Below are 18,205 nucleotides of genomic sequence, written 5' to 3'. Positions count from 1 at the left end.
TGGGTAGACCGAGAGCCAAGAAATAAGTTACTCTTGACTATCAGCTGTACCTTCCAATTACTCATTAACAAGGTTTGTTGCTTGTCTGAGCATCCATGTACTTTAAACCTGGGGTCAGCTGCATTGACTTCATGTATTTTCAGCCTCTCACACCCCCTCTAAATAGCACTACAGAACAGTCCTCCAGCTCTGTAAACTAGGGGCGATTTAAATAATGCAGGGATCCAAATACTCAATTACTGTTCAGCCATGCACGACTCATCTGATGCAGCACTACAGTCTTGCGTATAGTGTGTTCCCAATGTATTTCATATAGCCTGTACAATACATCAGTGTCTGTCTCCTAATGTGAAAGATGACCATATATTGGATATTCTGTATGCTTGATGTGTTCCTTATGTATCCCCATTCCACTACCTTGACCTGGGTCAGGGTATGACCCCAAGGTACTGGTGGGGAGCGGAGAGTCGTTTTGGCTTTATACAGTATACATTATATCCCTTTTCAGGAGATATCGTTTAAAAGATTATGGTTAAGGTGAAATATCCTTGTCTTGACAATTTTATGCATTCTTGTTTGTTTGACTAATGAGCGGGGTGTCCTATTTCTACCACAACTCGTACATTGTTATCTGGAGCCGTACTCTTTAGCAAATGCAGCATACCTACTGTTACTCAAGTCCAGTCTCTCTGCTGTCATGCTTCCCTTGGACACAGACATACACTACCGGTCAAAAGTTTTAGAACACCTACTCATTCCAGGGTTTTTCTTTATTTGTACTATTTTCTACATTGTAGAATAATAGTGATAGTGAATAATAGTAAACAGTGTTAAACAAATCAAAATAATTTTATATTTGAGATTCTTCAAACTAGCCACCCTTTTACCTTGATGACAGCTTTGCACACTCTTGGCATGCCCAGCCATTCTCTCAACCAGCCTCACCTGGAATGCCTTTCCAACAGTCTTGAAGGAGTTCCCACATATGCTGAGCACTTGTTGGCTGCTTTTCCTTCACTCTGCAGTCCGACCCATCCCAAACCATCTCAATTTGGTTGAGGTCGGGAGATGGTGGGGGCAAGGTCATCTGATGCAGCACTCCATCACTCTCCTTCTTGGTCAAATAGCCCTCCGTATGTGTTATTTCATAGTTTTGATGTCTTCACTATAAAAATAAAGAAAAACCCTTGAATGAGTAGGTGTTCTAAAACTTTTGACCGGTAGTGTATCACTCCCCGTGACAAATAGGAGAAACCAACATCCTTGCTGTCTTTCACAGAGTGCTGTGAAAACTGAATCTGGACTACTTCATTCTAAATGCTATCTAGATGACTACTGTATAATGACATGCACACAGCAACAGATATAGCTGGAAACATAAGCCAGTGTCTACACTTAGACAGCACTGTAGGCCTACACTTAGACAGCACTGTAGGCCTACACTTAGACAGCACTGTAGGCCTACAGCACAGTACATCACCAAGGGCTAACGCATCCCACATTAGGCCACTTCTGCTGCCCACCTCCCAGCTGACTGCTCTGCCAGACCTATGATGTACAGACAGTATAGAACTGTATCTTTACTGTATGGCTGTCTATGTTCGAGACACTGGGACCAAGGCTGTGTCTGATAAGACTCCCTATGTAGTGCACTGGGGCTCTGGTCAAATGTAGTGCACTAGAATGTGGTGTTATTTGAGCCCCAACCCCAGGAGTTGTGTATTGTGGTGAGTCATCATCAGAGCCACTCACTGACTCCTATAGAAGCCCTCTTTGCTCTGTGGCGTTTGACTTATGCAACGTTACACTTAGCAGAGAGAGAGTATTATTATTCAGGCTCAACTATTTATGTGATTCTAAGTGGAGTCTTCTGCTCTGTGAAAATGTCTGTCTACAAAGGATAAAATCAATTGCTATGCATTAGTCATGCAAACAGCAGTAGGCCTATATTCACTTCTTCATCCTGACATACTTACATTAAGAGACTCTCACACACAGTGGTCAGATAGGGAGAAAGATGCAACAACAAAAATTGTCTTATAGTTCATTCACACGCCAAGTCAGTGGTTGGAGTGTCCCCCCTGTGATTGGAAGGTTGGGGGGTTCGATTCCCGGGCGAGTTACCAAGGACTAAAAAATGGGACTCGATGCATCTCTGCTTGACTCTCCGCATTAAGGAGATGGCTTGGCGGTAAGGCCCTGCGACAGACTAGCTTCCTGTCCAAGGGGGTGTACTAGTACATCATGCTGCTTCAGAAACAGGAGATTGGCGCATTGGGCAGGAGTCTTTCTGGCTTGGACAGGATGATACAGCCATTACCAATGCCCATCTCCTGGCCAGTTAGGGTGTGGTTGTGGTGCTCCCATGGTGTGGCTTTAAGATGAGTTGACTAGACGTGTTCGTTACGGGAGGGTGTGAATGTGTGTGATGGTGTCATTAGTGGCTGCGATCCAGACAGTGGCCTGAGCCCAGCCCTGCAGGAAGGAGCCCATTAAGCCACTTACTGCAGAAAGAGAGTGGGTGAGATACCGTCAAAGATGATTTGATGCTCCCCTCCCTCCAAAGCATGACGAGAACCCCTCTCACACAGAAATCTATACTGACATCATGCTGACATTAAGGGCAGTATGACAGGGTTCTTAGGTGAGAATTACTGTAGACGTGTATCACTCCTCACTGGATTAATCAGATTTAAAAATCAGGTCTGACTGTGGTTATTATCTGATATGGATTTGTGTCCCAAATGGCTGCCTATTCCCTTTATAGTGCAATGCATGACATAGGGAATAGGGCACCATTCGGGAAGGAATCTGAGTCTGTCTCCATTGTGGAACAAAATCACTTTCTGTTGTTTTCCTTTTCTCTCCATGTATAAACTGTCAATCACATGTTGGTATTTTAATATATGATTGAGGGTTACATACAGTGTTTGAAAAACCCCTTTCAGGCTCTCTGAAACCAATTCACCTTTCTGTGTGAGGTTACAATTCTGTGTAAACCTTGGCTTAAGAATCTCCTCTTCACACTCACTGTTATGTCTGCCATTCAACCCTTCTCCACGGACTTGTTGTCTGGTGAACACTGTTTTTAAAGACAGATTTATGTGGCGAAGCAAGTGGGAGGGAGCTGCCTGGGGAAGTATATGTGAAGGGAGGGCAGGGGAGGGGAGGTAGACTGCCGCAGCAGGCCTAGTGTTGTGACTAGCAAACATACAGAGAGATCGATGAGGGAAGACTGCTGCAGGCTTAGTGTAGCAACTAGCCAGCACACACACACAGCACAGAGAGAGAGGGGAGGGAAGACTGCTGCAGGCTTAGTGTAGCAACTAGCCAGCACACACACACAGCTCAGAGAGAGAGGGGAGGGAAGACTGCTGCAGGCTTAGTGTAGCAACTAGCCAGCACACACACACAGCACAGAGAGAGAGGGGAGGGAAGACTGCTGCAGGCTTAGTGTAGCAACTAGCCAGCACACACACACAGCTCAGAGAGAGAGGGGAGGGAAGACTGCTGCAGGCTTAGTGTAGCAACTAGCCAGCACACACACACAGCACAGAGAGAGAGGGGAGGGAAGACTGCTGCAGGCTTAGTGTAGCAACTAGCCAGCACACACACACAGCACAGAGAGAGAGGGGAGGAAGACTGCTGCAGGCTTAGTGTAGCAACTAGCCAGCACACACACACAGCACAGAGAGAGAGGGGAGGGAAGACTGCTGCAGGCTTAGTGTAGCAACTAGCCAGCACACACACACAGCACAGAGAGAGAGGGGAGGGAAGACTGCTGCAGGCTTAGTGTAGCAACTAGCCAGCACACACACACAGCACAGAGAGAGAGGGGAGGGAAGACTGCTGCAGTCTTAGTGTAGCAACTAGCCAGCACACACACACAGCACAGAGAGAGAGGGGAGAGAAGACTGCTGCAGGCTTAGTGTAGCAACTAGCCAGCACACACACACAGCACAGAGAGAGAGGGGAGGGAAGACTGCTGCAGGCTTAGTGTAGCAACTAGCCAGCACACACACACAGCACAGAGAGAGGGGAGGGAAGACTGCTGCAGGCTTAGTGTAGCAACTAGCCAGCACACACACACAGCACAGAGAGAGAGGGAGGGAAGACTGCTGCAGGCTTAGTGTAGCAACTAGCCAGCACACACACACAGCACAGAGAGAGAGGGGAGGGAAGACTGCTGCAGGCTTAGTGTAGCAACTAGCCAGCACACACAGCACAGAGAGAGAGGGGAGGAGCCTGAAAGGTTTGGCTTGCACCCCTCTGATGTCACTGTTCAGCTGCTACCATTCAGCCGCTGAGAAGAGAGGGAGAGGGAGGGGGCAACCGAGGGAGAGAGGGAAGGGGCTTTGGCTCGAGAGAAGCAGGGAGAGAGGGGCTGGGGTTTTGGGGGGGAGAGTGAAGGGGATCTGCTGAGATTCTTAGTCACTGGTATTGTAATGGCTGGGCATGAAAAACTATGGGCCCTATAGCCTAGCATGCTGCTTCTGCTGCTGGCTGAGAACACCTCCAACTGTAAGGCACCCTATTCCCTACATGGTGCACTACTTTTAACAAAAGTAGTGCACTATGTATGGAATAGGGTGCCATTTGGGAGGTAAAATAAGAATGTCTAACGCTAGGCTAGTTGCTGAGATCCTACTGCTACTACTTCTGGGGCGGTTTAGAAAAGAGAGGGAGAGAGAGAATGAGAGCGCTGAAAGCAGAAGGAATGTCATTGTTAGAGCTGCTCTCATCAGTAAAGACAGCTGCCTCTGGTTGCTCTGCGTGTTGGACTGAGGGAGGCTATAGCAGGTTAGCTCACCCTACTCTCTCTCTCTCTGTAGAAGCTAGCTCCCTGCATATTTCTCTCTCTCTCTGTAGAAGCTAGCTCCCTGCATATTTCTCTCTCTCTCTGTATAGAAGCTAGCTCCCTGCATATTTCTCTCTCTCTCTGTATAGAAGCTAGCTCCCTGCATATTTCTCTCTCTCTCTCTGTAGAAGCTAGCTCCCTGCATATTTCTCTCTCTCTCTCTGTAGAAGCTAGCTCCCTGCATATTTCTCTCTCTCTCTGTATAGAAGCTAGCTCCCTGCATATTTCTCTCTCTCGGTATAGAAGCTAGCTCCCTGCATATTTCTCTCTCTCTGTAGAAGCTAGCTCCCTGTGTATTCCTCTCTCTCTCTCTCTGTATAGAAGCTAGCTCCCTGTGTATTCCTCTCTCTCTCTCTCTCTGTATAGAAGCTAGCTCCCTGTGTATTCCTCTCTCTCTCTCTCTCTCTCTCTCTCTCTCTCTCTCTCTGTATAGAAGCTAGCTCCCTGTGTATTTCTCTCTCTCTCCCTGTATAGAAGCTAGCTCCCTGCGTATTTCTCTCTCTCTGTATAGAAGCTAGCTCCCTGCGTATTTCTCTCTCTCTGTATAGAAGCTAGCTCCCTGCGTATTTCTCTCTCTCTGTATAGAAGCTAGCTCTCTGTATATTTCTCTCTCTCTCTGTATAGAAGCTAGCTCTCTGTATATTTCTCTCTCTCTCTGTATAGAAGCTAGCTCTCTGTATATTTCTCTCTCTCTCTGTATAGAAGCTAGCTCTCTGTATATTTCTCTCTCTCTCTGTATAGAAGCTAGCTCTCTGTATATTTCTCTCTCTCTCTGTATAGAAGCTAGCTCCCTGCATATTTCTCTCTCTCTGTATAGAAGCTAGCTCCCTGTATATTTCTCTGTATAGAAGCTAGCTCCCTGCATATTTCTCTCTCTCTGTATAGAAGCTAGCTCTCTGTATATTTCTCTCTCTCTCTGTATAGAAGCTAGCTCCCTGCATATTTCTCTCACTCTCTCTCTGTATAGAAGCTAGCTCCCAGCATATTTTTCTCTCTCTCTCTCTGTAGAAGCTAGCTCCCTGCGTATTTCTCTGTGTCTAGAAACTAGCTCATCTACTCTGTGTGTATAGAAGCTCCTTACCACTATACTACTGCTACTTACCTACAGACAGACACAGGCAGTCAGGCCTCTCAGAGCTACTGTTATTCCGCTCTCCTCTGGGCCAGCTGGGAGTCAGGCAGGAGGCAGTACAGGGGAAGGAACCAGGGAGGAATTTGGGGAGTGCCATTTTAAGGTTTCCTATATTTTCTGCTTCCTCTTTCAGCACCAGAACAACACAACAGAGACAGGAGCTAACTGGCTGTAGCTACAGGGAAACAAGCTCTATGCTGTATCTACTGTGTCAAGTGATCAGAGGAGAGAGAAAACAACAGTTAGGAGGGAGGACAGAAAGAGGGGGTAAAGAAGGAGGGAATCCCAGCGTTCATTGTGGTCTGTTTGTGAACAGAGCGGTCTGCTGGTGTTCTGCTCCATCATTGGAGAGGAGATTGAGTGATCAGTTGAATTGAAGTGTTTCTGAGGAGAGATTACCCACTGAGCCTCAGCTGAGCCCTGCACATGAAAGATGAGTCCAGACTGAGGGCAGACAGCCTACAGGCTGTGGTGGTGGTGGTGAAGATGTGAATGGTGAGTGGACGTTTCTCTCTAAGGGAAGACTTGCATTTCCTCCTCAAGCTTATGCACATGCATTAGCTCAACGGACTGACACATGCTTGTATTCACATTCATTCTCTGGGTTAGTTGTACAGGGCTGTGGTGGTGAAGAAGTGAAGGTTGAAGCAAGTCTATGACATCATCCACTCTAGTGAATTCTCAGATATCTGTGGGTTGATGTTTCTCACATATCAGGGAGTTTTCCCGTCTCTGTATTCCATTCTCTGGATTTGTTTTTATCCAAGTAATTCACAGGCCTGTAACTATGTAGCATGGTATTACCAGCCTGTAACTATGTAGCATGGTATTACCAGCCTGTAACTATGTAGCATGGTATTACCAGCCTGTAACTATGTAGCAACTATGTAGCATGGTATTACCAGCCTGTAACTATGTAGCATGGTATTACCAGCCTGTAACTATGTAGCATGGTATTACCAGCCTGTAACTATGTAGCATGGTATTACCAGCCTGTAACTATGTAGCATGGTAAGCTACCATATGTCCTTTTTTAGCACATCATATTTTCTCCAGAATTGGCTGTTTGTGGTTACTTTCTTAGATAGAACCATTTTTAATAATCTAGAACCTAAAAGGGTTATTTGGCTATCCCAATAGGAGAACCCTTAAAATAACACTTTTTTTCCCATAAGAATGTACAAGGTTAAGAGGATAGAGTTGTGATACAGTATTTCCTGCCCTCCGTTAATATGTTATTTTAGACAGTGTGGACATTGTTCTCTTATCAGGCCTAATCCTGATAAATCTCCACAGATTTAAGGCCAGTGTTCTTTTGTTTCGTACTGCTTTCTAGCCATGGGAACCTGCCAAGTTGTATCACACAGTCATGCTGGGTCCCAAATGGCACTCTATGGGGCCTGGTCGGAAGTAGTGCACTGTATATGGATTATGGTGCTATTTGAGATGCAGTTTATGAATACCTGCTATGGGCTCTTTGTGTAGGCAACACAAATATCAGTGTTGTAACGTCATTTCAAAAGTCGTTTTAAACATGATCTATACATAATCTTAGGTGTTACTGACATTTATTTGTGTTCATATTGTGCAGAGCAGACAATCAACACTGCATAACAGGTTATATCATCTAATAGCCTAGTGAGTCATAAAATGATTTACTATTCCATGTTACAGTAGAATATTTAAAAAAAATGTTTGGGTGCAAAGCTGTCAGAATAGGGCCTAACCGTGGATGACATAGCTTTAACAAATAAGCTACTGCATAAAGACATATTTATTAACAAACCTAATATAGAAAAATAATAGAACAAACTTAGAAGAATAAGACAAGCTTTTACATATGATGCAAAAATGAAGTGTCAAGGTTAGAGGTCGACCGATTAATCGTAATGGCCGATTTAATTAGGGCCGATTTCCGATTGTTATGAAAACTTGAATCTTGCAACCTTACGGTTAACTAGTCCAACACTCTAACCACCTGCTTTACATTGCACTCCACGAGGAGCCTGCCTGTTATGCGAATGCAGTAGAAGCCAAGGTAAGTTGCTAGCTAGCATTAAACATATCTTATAAAAATCAATCAATCATAATCACTAGTTAACTACACATGGTTGATGATATCACCAGTTTATCTAGCGTGTTCTGCGTTGCATATAATCGATACGGTGCGCATTCGCGAAAAAGCACTGTCGTTGCTCCAACATGTACCTAACCATAAACATCAATGCCTTTCTTAAAAGCAATACACAAGTATATTTTTAAACCTGCATATTTAGTTAATATTGCCTGCTAACATGAATTTCTTTTAACTAGGGAAATGGTGTCACTTCTCTTGCAACAGAGTCCGGGTATATGCAGCAGTTTGGGCCGCCTGGCTCGTTGCGAACTGTGTGAAGACGACTATTTCTTCCGAACAAAGACAGCCAACTTCGCCAAACGGGGGATGATTTAACAAAAGCGCATTTGCTAAAAAAGCACAATCTTTGCACGACTGTACCTAACCATAAACATCAGTTACTTTCTTAAAATCAATACACAGAAGTATATATTTTTAAACCTGCATATTTAGCTAAAAGAAATCCAGGTTAGCAGGCAATATTAACCAGGTGAAATTGTGTCACTTCTCTTGCATTCATTGCATGCAGTATATGCGGTATATGCAACAGTTTGGGCCACCGGGGTCATTGCGAACTAATTTGCCAGAATTTTACGTAATTATGACATAACATTGAAGGTTGTGCAATGTAACAGGAATATTTATACTTATGGATGCCACCCGTTAGATAAAATATGGAACGGTTCCGTATTTGACTGAAATAATAATAATAATAACTAGCACTGGGCTGATATGTGTTACAGTAGTACTGTAGCACTGGGCTGATATGTGTTACTGTAGCACTGGGCTGATATGTGTTACAGTAGTACTGTAGCACTGGGCTGATATGTGTTACTGTAGCACTGGGCTGATATGTGTTACAGTAGTACTGTAGCACTGGGCTGATATGTGTTACTGTAGTACTGTAGCACTGGGCTGATATGTGTTACAGTAGTACTGTAGCACTGGGCTGATATGTGTTACAGTAGTACTGTAGCACTGGGCTGATATGTGTTACAGTAGTACTGTAGCACTGGGCTGATATGTGTTACAGTAGTACTGTAGCACTGGGCTGATATGTGTTACAGTAGTACTGTAGCACTGGGCTGATATGTGTTACAGTAGTACTGTAGCACTGGGCTGATATGTGTTACAGTAGTACTGTAGCACTGGGCTGATATGTGTTACAGTAGTACTGTAGCACTGGGATGATATGTGTTACAGTAGTACTGTAGCACTGGGATGATATGTGTTACAGTAGTACTGTAGCACTGGGCTGATATGTGTTACAGTAGTACTGTAGCACTGGGCTGATATGTGTTACAGTAGTACTGTAGCACTGGGCTGATATGTGGTACTGTAGCACTGGGCTGATATGTGTTACAGTAGTACTGTAGAACTGGGCTGATATGTGTTACTGTAGCACTGTAGCACTGGGCTGATATGTGTTACTGTAGCACTGGGCTGATATGTGTTACAGTAGTACTGTAGCACTGGGATGATATGTGTTACTGTAGCACTGTAGCACTGGGATGATATGTGTTACTGTAGCACTGTAGCACTGGGATGATATGTGTTACAGTAGTACTGTAGCACTGGGCTGATATGTGTTACAGTAGTACTGTAGCACTGGGCTGATATGTGTTACAGTAGTACTGTAGCACTGGGATGATATGTGTTACTGTAGCACTGGGCTGATATGTGTTACAGTAGTACTGCAGCACTGGGATGATATGTGTTACTGTAGCACTGGGCTGATATGTGTTACTGTAGCACTGGGCTGATATGTGTTACAGTAGTACTGTAGCACTGGGCTGATATGTGTTACTGTAGTACTGTAGCACTGGGCTGATATGTGTTACTGTAGCACTGGGCTGATATGTGTTACAGTAGTACTGTAGCACTGGGCTGATATGTGTTACTGTAGCACTGGGCTGATATGTGTTACTGTAGCACTGGGCTGATATGTGTTACTGTAGCACTGGGCTGATATGTGTTACAGTAGTACTGTAGCACTGGGCTGATATGTGTTACAGTAGTACTGTAGCACTGGGCTGATATGTGTTACAGTAGTACTGTAGCACTGGGCTGATATGTGTTACAGTAGTACTGTAGCACTGGGCTGATATGTGTTACAGTAGTACTGTAGCACTGGGCTGATATGTGTTACAGTAGTACTGTAGCACTGGGCTGATATGTGTTACAGTAGTACTGTAGCACTGGGTCTGATGAAGCTGTAGGGCTGTGGGTGGTAGTAGCAGTGTGGTGTAGCACTGGGCTGATAGTAGCAAGCCTTCCTCTTTTCTCTCTGCAGCATCTAAAATAAGGCCTGTCTGTATCAGGGCCTCAGAGTGGCACGTGGCTGGTGTCACAATGATCTGCTCCAGGCCATGCTGTGGCTCAGGCTCTGCTCTGTCCTGCTCCTGAGAATACAGCTTGGCTGCCTGAATACAGACAGGCCTATAGCCTGGCTATAGCCTGGCTCAGTGCCTCTCAGCATTATAATAATAACTCTATGGGCTGGCTCTCAGAAGACAAAGACCATACAGCATCTAACAAGTAGCCAACCAAAAACATGTTATATATAGGCTAATATGGGGTATCTACAGATTGTGAGAAAAATAGCTGCTTGATTAGTGAATGGGCATTGACCATGTTAGAGCAGTATATCGATGTACAAGTCACTAATAGTTACCACTTCATGGCAGTATGTTGGTGATGTCAAATCAAATTGTATTAGTCACATGCGCCGAATACAGCAGGTTACCTTACAGGGAAATGCTTACTTACGAGCCCCTAACCAACAATGCAGTTTTAAAAAATACGGATAAGAATAAGAAATAAAAGTAACAAGTAGTTAAAGAGCAGCAGTAAAATAACCATAACGAGACTATATACAGGGGGGTACAGAGTCAATGTGCGGGTGCACCGGTTAGTTGGGGTAATATGTACATGTTGGTAGAGTTATTAAAGTGACTATGCATAGATGATAACAACAGAGAGTAGCAGCGGTGTAAAGGAGGGGGACAATGCAAATAGTCTGGGTAGCTATTTGATTAGATGTTCAGCAGTCTTATGGCTTGGGGGTAGAACCTGTTTAGAAGCTTCTTGGAGCTAGACTTGGTGCTCCGGTACTGCTTGCCGTGTGGTAGCAGAGAGAACAGTCTATGACTAGGGTGGCTGGAGTCTTTTTTTATTTTTAGGGCCTTCCTCTGACACCGCCTGGTATAGAGGTCCTGGATGGCAGGAAGCTTGGCCCCAGTGATGTACTGGGCCGTTCGCACTACCCTCTGTAGTGTCTTGCGGTCGGAGACCGAGCAGTTGCCATACCAGTCAGGATGATCTCGATGGTGCAGCTGTAGAATCTTTTGATGATCTGAGCACCCATGCCAAATCTTTTCAGTCTCCTGAGGGGGAATAGGTTTTGTCATGGCCTCTTCACGACTGTCTTTGTGTGCTTGGACCATTCTAGTTTGTTGGTGGAACTTCGAACTTGATGCTTTCAACCTGCTCCATTGTAGCCCCGTCAATGAGAATGGGGGTGTGCTCGGTCCTCCTTTTCCTGTAGTCCACAATCATCTCCTTAGTCTTGGTTACGTTGAGGGATAGGTTGTTGTCTTGGCACTACACAGCCAGGTCTTTGACCTCCTCCCTATAGGCTGTCTCGTTGTTGTCAGTGATCAGGCCTACCACTGTTGTGTCATCGGCGAACTTAATGATGGTGCTGAAGTTGTGCCTGGCCGTGCAGTCATGAGGAAACAGGGAGTACAGGAGGGGACTGAGCACGCACCCCTGAGGGGCCCCTGTGTTGAGGATCAGTGTGGCGGATGTGTTGTTACCTACCCTTACCACCTGTGGGCGGCCCGTCAGGAAATCCAGGATCCAGATGCAGAGGGAGGTGTTTAGTCCCAGGGTCCTTAACTTATTGATGAGCTTTGAGGGCACTAGGGTGTTGAACGCTGAGTTGTAGTCAATGAATAGCATTCTCACATAGGTGTTCCTTTTGCCTTTTCGGGAAATGGCAGTGTGGAATGCAATAGAGATTGCATCATCTGTGGATCTGTTGGGGCGGAATGCAAATGGGAGTGGGTCTAGGGTTTCTGGGATAATGTTGTTGATGTGAGCCATGACCAGCCTTTCAAAGCACTTCATGGCTACAGACATGAGTGCTACGGGTCAGTAGTCATTTAGGCAGGTTACCTTAGTGTTCTTGGGCACAGGCACTATGGTGGTCTGCTTAAAACATGTTGGCATTACAGACTCGGACAGGGAGAGGTGGAAAATGTCAGTGAAGACACTTGCCAGTTGGTCAGCGCATGCTCACAGTGCACGTCCTGTTAATCCGTCTGGGCCCTGCGGCCTTGCGAATGTTGACCTGTTTAAAGGTCTTATTCACATCTGCTGCGTGATCACACAGTCTTCCGGAACAGCTGGTGCTTTCATGCATGTTTCAGTGTTATTTGCCTCGAAGCGAGCATAGAAGTAGTTTAGCTCGTCTGGTAGGCTCATGTCACTGGGCAGCTCTCGGCTGTGCTTTCCTTTGTAGTCGGTAATGGTTTGCATGCCCTGACACATCCGAAGAGCTTCAGAGCCGGTGTAGTACGATTCGATCTTAGTCCTGTATTAACGCTTTGCCTGTTTGATGGTTCTTCGGAGGGTCATAGCCAGATTTATTATACGCGTCCGGGTTAGTGTCCCGCTCCTTGAAACGGCAGCTCTAGCCTTTAGCTCAGTGCGGATGTTGCCTGTAATCCATGGCTTCTGGTTGGGGTATGTACATACGGTCACTGTGGGTACGACGTCATCGATGCACTTATTGATGAAGCCAATGACTGATGTGATGTTCTCCTCAGTGCCATTGGAGGAATCCCGGAACATATTCCAGTCTGTGCTAGCAAAACAGTACTATAGCTTAGCATCTGCTTCATCTGACAACTTTTTTATTGATCTAGTCACTGGTGCTTCCTGCTTAAATTGTTGCTTGTAAGCAGGAATTAGGAGGATAGAATTATGGTCAGATATGCCAAATGGAGGGCGAGGTAGAGCTTTGTATGCTTCTCTGTGTGTGGAGTAAAGGTGGTCAAGTTTTTTCCCTGATGCTAATTGAAATTTGGTAAAATGGATTATGTTTTCCCTGCATTAAAGTCCCCGGCTACTAGGACCGACACCTCTGGGTGAGCGTTTTCTTGTTTGCTTATGGCGGAATACAGCTCATTCAATGCTATCTTAGTGCCAGCCTCAGTCTGTGGTGGTATGTCACTGGGCAGCTACGAAAAATACAGATAAACTCTCTAGGTAGATAGTGTGGTCTACAGCTTATCATGAAATACTCTACCTCAGGCGAGCAAAAGCTTGAGTCTTCCTTAGATGTTATTCACCAGCTGTTATTTACAAAAATACATAGTCCGCCACCACTTGTCTTACAAAACGCCGCTGTTGTATCCTGCCGGTACAGAGTATAATCAGCCAGCTGTATGTTGATAGTGTCGTCGTTCAGCCACGACTCCGTGAAGCATACGATATTCTAGTTTTGAATGTCCCGTTGGTAGTTTAATCTTCCTCGTAGGTCATCGATTTTATTCTCCAAAGATTGCTAGCAGAATGGAAGGAAGTGGGGTTTTATTCGATCGCCTACGAATTCTTAGAAGAATTCTGGCCCCTTTGTCTCTCTTCATGCAAATCCCGGGGATCTGGGCCTGTTCCCGAGAAAGCAGCATATCATTCGCACCGGGCTCGTCAGACTCTTTAAAGGAAAAAAAGGTTTCTGTCAGTCCGTGGTGAGTAATAACAGTCCTGATGTCCAGAAATTATTTTTGGTCACAAGAGACTGTAGCTGCAACATTATGTACAAAATAAGTTACAAACAAGGCAAATAAACTGGAAGAAAAAAAAACACAATCGGTTGGGGACACGTAGAATGTCAGTCTTCTTCTCCGGACCCATTTTACATGATGTAGGGGTTAATCTGGGTTCTATATGACAGATGTACAGCATGTCATCATCATGGCATCTCTACACTGTTAATCTGTGTTCATATAGACAGTACAGCATGGCATCTCTACACTGTTAATCTGGAGTTGACCCACTGATACAAATCATTGTAATGCCAGCTCTGGCTGGCCTGCCAAAACCACTGATTTGTCATTTTACTGTACTCTAAAAATGTAATATAGAAATAAGAGAAACAAATACAAAACATTAAATTAATAGGTAGTGTCCGAAATGGCACCATATAAGGGATTAGGGTACCATTTTGGACCCTTATTCTCTAGTTACCTCTGTGACACACACCTCTGAGTTTCAGTGAAATGGTTCATTTCCTCACACTGGGGGATGAATGTATGACTGCTGCTGGTGGTGTGCATAATTAGATTGTCTTTGAGCTGAGCCCTGTGGCCCTGCAGTCGTAATCACATGGATCTAATTGTCTCCCCAGTCATTAAGTCATGAAGCAGTTCAGTAATATTACCTTAGTCCCCCTGGGGGAGCTGTAGTCTGTTAGTGGAGAGGAAGACAAAGAGACTGCCTGGAAGAGGGATAACTGGGCCCAAAATGTGTCTTCTCCAGCAGGTGGCATTTTTTTCAAGTGAGGAGTGTATAAATGTGTTATTTAAAAAATAAATTAACCTTTATGTAACTAGGCAAGTCAGTTAAAAACAAATTCTTATCTGCAATGACGACCTACCGGGGAACAGTGGGTTAACTGCCTTGTTCAGGGGCAGAACAACAGATTTCTTACCTTGCCAGCTTGGGGATTCGATTCAGCAACCCGGTTACTGGTGCAGCGCTCTAACCACTAGGCTACCTGCCGCCCCAATGAGATGGTGTCAAAAATATTGAATGGCCTATTTGCTACTTGTGGCTTATTTGATCGAATAGAAGTTTCGTAATGATTAGATTGTTACGAGTGTACGAATATAAGTAGGACGCGTGACATTTTGGCAACCTTGACAAAAAGATATGAGGTGTTATATCAGAATTGAGCCTAGTCGTCACTAGTTACCATAGCCACAAAGTCATAAACCCCACCTATTTCTACAATTGATCTTCTTAAAATGGGATTTTAAACCTAACCACACTGCTAACCTTATGCCTAATCCTACCCTTAAATTAAAACCAAAAATAATATTTTTCAGAGACAATTTTGACTTTGTGGCTGTGGTAACTAGTGGAAACTGTTGTGACCATTGTTCACACGCGTACACCCTCTCATTGGCTAGAATAGCCCCACCTGATTTTGCCTCCTCCGTACTTCCTTCCATTTTTAAATTAATTTATTTTCATTGTTAGATAGGCCGCTAGTTTAGCTGGTCCATATAAGGGATCATCTGTGTTTACAGGATAGGGTTGGATCAACTAGGAGAACACCCTTTACTTTGTCTCCTGATGATGATGCCATTGTTTCTGGACATCAAGTCATTCTTCTATACAATGACATGACGCCCTCTTCCTGCTGTGAAGCCATGAACTGGTAGTGATCCTGTTCTCCCTTCCTATGGTCAGGTGGGGCCTCCTCTTTCTCTGTAGATGTATTCTGATTCTCTATTAATTCATTCTGTCATGGATGTAAAGGGAATTAACTTGTGTAAGAAAAATGGTGTAATGTCCCACTAGCCAATGCTTTCACCAATCCAATGCCTCGACAATCTATGAATAAAATTAAGCAAGGATACAAAAGAGTCTGAATTCTTAATGCAGTTTGTGTGTCAGTGTTCTCACCCGCTCATCTCGCTCTCTCTCTCCAGGTGAAGAGGTGCTTGTGCTCCCTCTCCTGTGAATGTCTGTCGCCATGGCGAAGCGTGAGACGGGCAGCACCAGCCCAGTGGTCCGGCAGATAGACAAACAGTTCCTGGTCTGCAGCATCTGTCTGGACCACTACCACAACCCTAAAGTCCTGCCCTGCCTACACACCTTCTGTGAGAAGTAAGTCTCTACCATACACCCACACCTAACCACTATCACAACCCTAAAGTCCTGCCCTGCCTACACACCTTCTGTGAGAAGTCTCTACCATACACCCACACCTAACCACTACCACAACCCTAAAGTCCTGCCCTGCCTACACACCTTCTGTGAGAAGTAAGTCTCTACCATACACCCACACCTAACCACTACCACAACCCTATAGTCCTGCCCTGCCTACACACCTTCTGTGAGGATAAGTCTCTACCATACACCCACACCTAACCACTACCACAACCCTAAAGTCCTGCCCTGCCTACACACCTTCTGTGAGAATTAAGTCTCTACCATACACCCACACCTAACCACTACCACAACCCTAAAGTCCTGCCCTGCCTACACACCTTCTGTGATAATTAAGTCTCTACCATACACCCACACCTAACCACTACCACAACCCTAAAGTCCTGCCCTGCCTACACACCTTCTGTGAGAATTAAGTCTCTACCATACACCCTACACCTAACCACTACCACAACCCTAAAGTCCTGCCCTGCCTACACACCTTCTGTGAGAATTAAGTCTCTACCATACACCCTACACCTAACCACTACCACAACCCTAAAGTCCTGCCCTGCCTACACACCTTCTGTGAGAAGTAAGTCTCTGCCATACACCATACACCTAACCACTACCACAACCCTAAAGTCCTACCCTGCCTACACACCTTCTGTGAGAATTAAGTCTCTACCATACACCCTACACCTAACCACTACCACAACCCTAAAGTCCTGCCCTGCCTACACACCTTCTGTGAGAATTAAGTCTCTACCATACACCATACACCTAACCACTATCACAACCCTAAAGTCCTGCCCTGCCTACACACCTTCTGTGAGAATTAAGTCTCTACCATACACCCTACACCTAACCACTACCACAACCCTAAAGTCCTACCCTGCCTACACACCTTCTGTGAGAATTAAGTCTACCATACACCCTACACCTAACCACTACCACAACCCTAAAGTCCTGCCCTGCCTACACACCTTCTGTGAGAATTAAGTCTCTACCATACACCATACACCTAACCACTATCACAACCCTAAAGTCCTGCCCTGCCTACACACCTTCTGTGAGAATTAAGTCTCTACCATACACCATACACCTAACCACTATCACAACCCTAAAGTCCTGCCCTGCCTACACACCTTCTGTGAGAATTAAGTCTCTACCATACACCCACACCTAACCACTACCACAACCCTAAAGTCCTGCCCTGCCTACACACCTTCTGTGAGAATTAAGTCTCTACCATACACCATACACCTAACCACTACCACAACCCTAAAGTCCTGCCCTGCCTACACACCTTCTGTGAGAATTAAGTCTCTACCATACACCCTACACCTAACCACTACCACAACCCTAAAGTCCTGCCCTGCCTACACACCTTCTGTGAGAATTAAGTCTCTACCATACACCATACACCTAACCACTACCACAACCCTAAAGTCCTGCCCTGCCTACACACCTTCTGTGAGAATTAAGTCTCTACCATACACCATACACCTAACCACTACCACAACCCTAAAGTCCTGCCCTGCCTACACACCTTCTGTGAGAATTAAGTCTCTACCATACACCCTACACCATGGATCATCCACCAAAATCAGCCGCGGGCCGATTTGTTCTTGAGCGGATGGTCAGGGGACCGGAACATAATTACAAATAACTGCAAATTGACCAGAAGAAGCCCAAAGAGATATAATATTTGACTAAAACATAATCATTTCAAACTGTGCTTACATGTGTATATGATCACATGTATCTCTACTATGTGTGGGAATACTTGGGAACAGATTTCCAAAATTAAAATCACTTGGAGCTCATTTGCTGGTGTTTTTACAGTCTTATGTCTAACAATAAAAAATAAAATAATATATATATATTTATTTATTTTTCTCAGAAAACTTGGGGGGGACCAAATAAAATCACCGCCAGTTGGGGAACCCTGGCCTATACCATAACCCTAAAAAATCTTTGTCGATCATATATAGACACATCCTATTTGTTTGAACCAAATCAACTATATTCACTGAGCTTGTGCTTTAAGCACACAGTTTGATGAAATAATTAAGACACACAAATGACAAGAGGGAGTTCAACCAGCAGTTGATTTGATTGCGCTGGGCTTGGCTCAGACTGGCTGCGTGCA

General features: G+C 44.9%; 1 protein-coding gene across 3 annotated transcripts in view; it reads left to right on the top strand.

Moving 5' to 3' along the window:
• The window catches only part of LOC115141755 (tripartite motif-containing protein 3-like), a 40,701-nt gene that overhangs the window by 6,843 nt on the left and 15,653 nt on the right, over nt 1-18,205 (top strand). Inside the window, exons 1-2 of one of the 3 annotated variants that reach the window (XM_065000318.1) lie at nt 6,038-6,485; nt 15,831-16,008. In XM_065000318.1, the coding sequence (XP_064856390.1) occupies nt 15,863-16,008 (146 nt within the window). In that variant the 5' untranslated portion in view covers nt 6,038-6,485; nt 15,831-15,862. Of the gene's footprint in view, nt 1-6,037; nt 6,486-15,830; nt 16,009-16,599; nt 16,646-18,205 lie in introns of those variants that run through there. The other 2 variants (XM_029680925.2, XM_065000319.1) reach the window with 2 other exon arrangements.

This window comes from Oncorhynchus nerka, linkage group LG14, assembly GCF_034236695.1.
Source record: "Oncorhynchus nerka isolate Pitt River linkage group LG14, Oner_Uvic_2.0, whole genome shotgun sequence".
Lineage (NCBI taxonomy): Eukaryota > Metazoa > Chordata > Actinopteri > Salmoniformes > Salmonidae > Oncorhynchus > Oncorhynchus nerka.
Note: the sequence above shows the minus strand (reverse complement) of the source record. Positions and strands in the feature narration are given on the sequence as shown.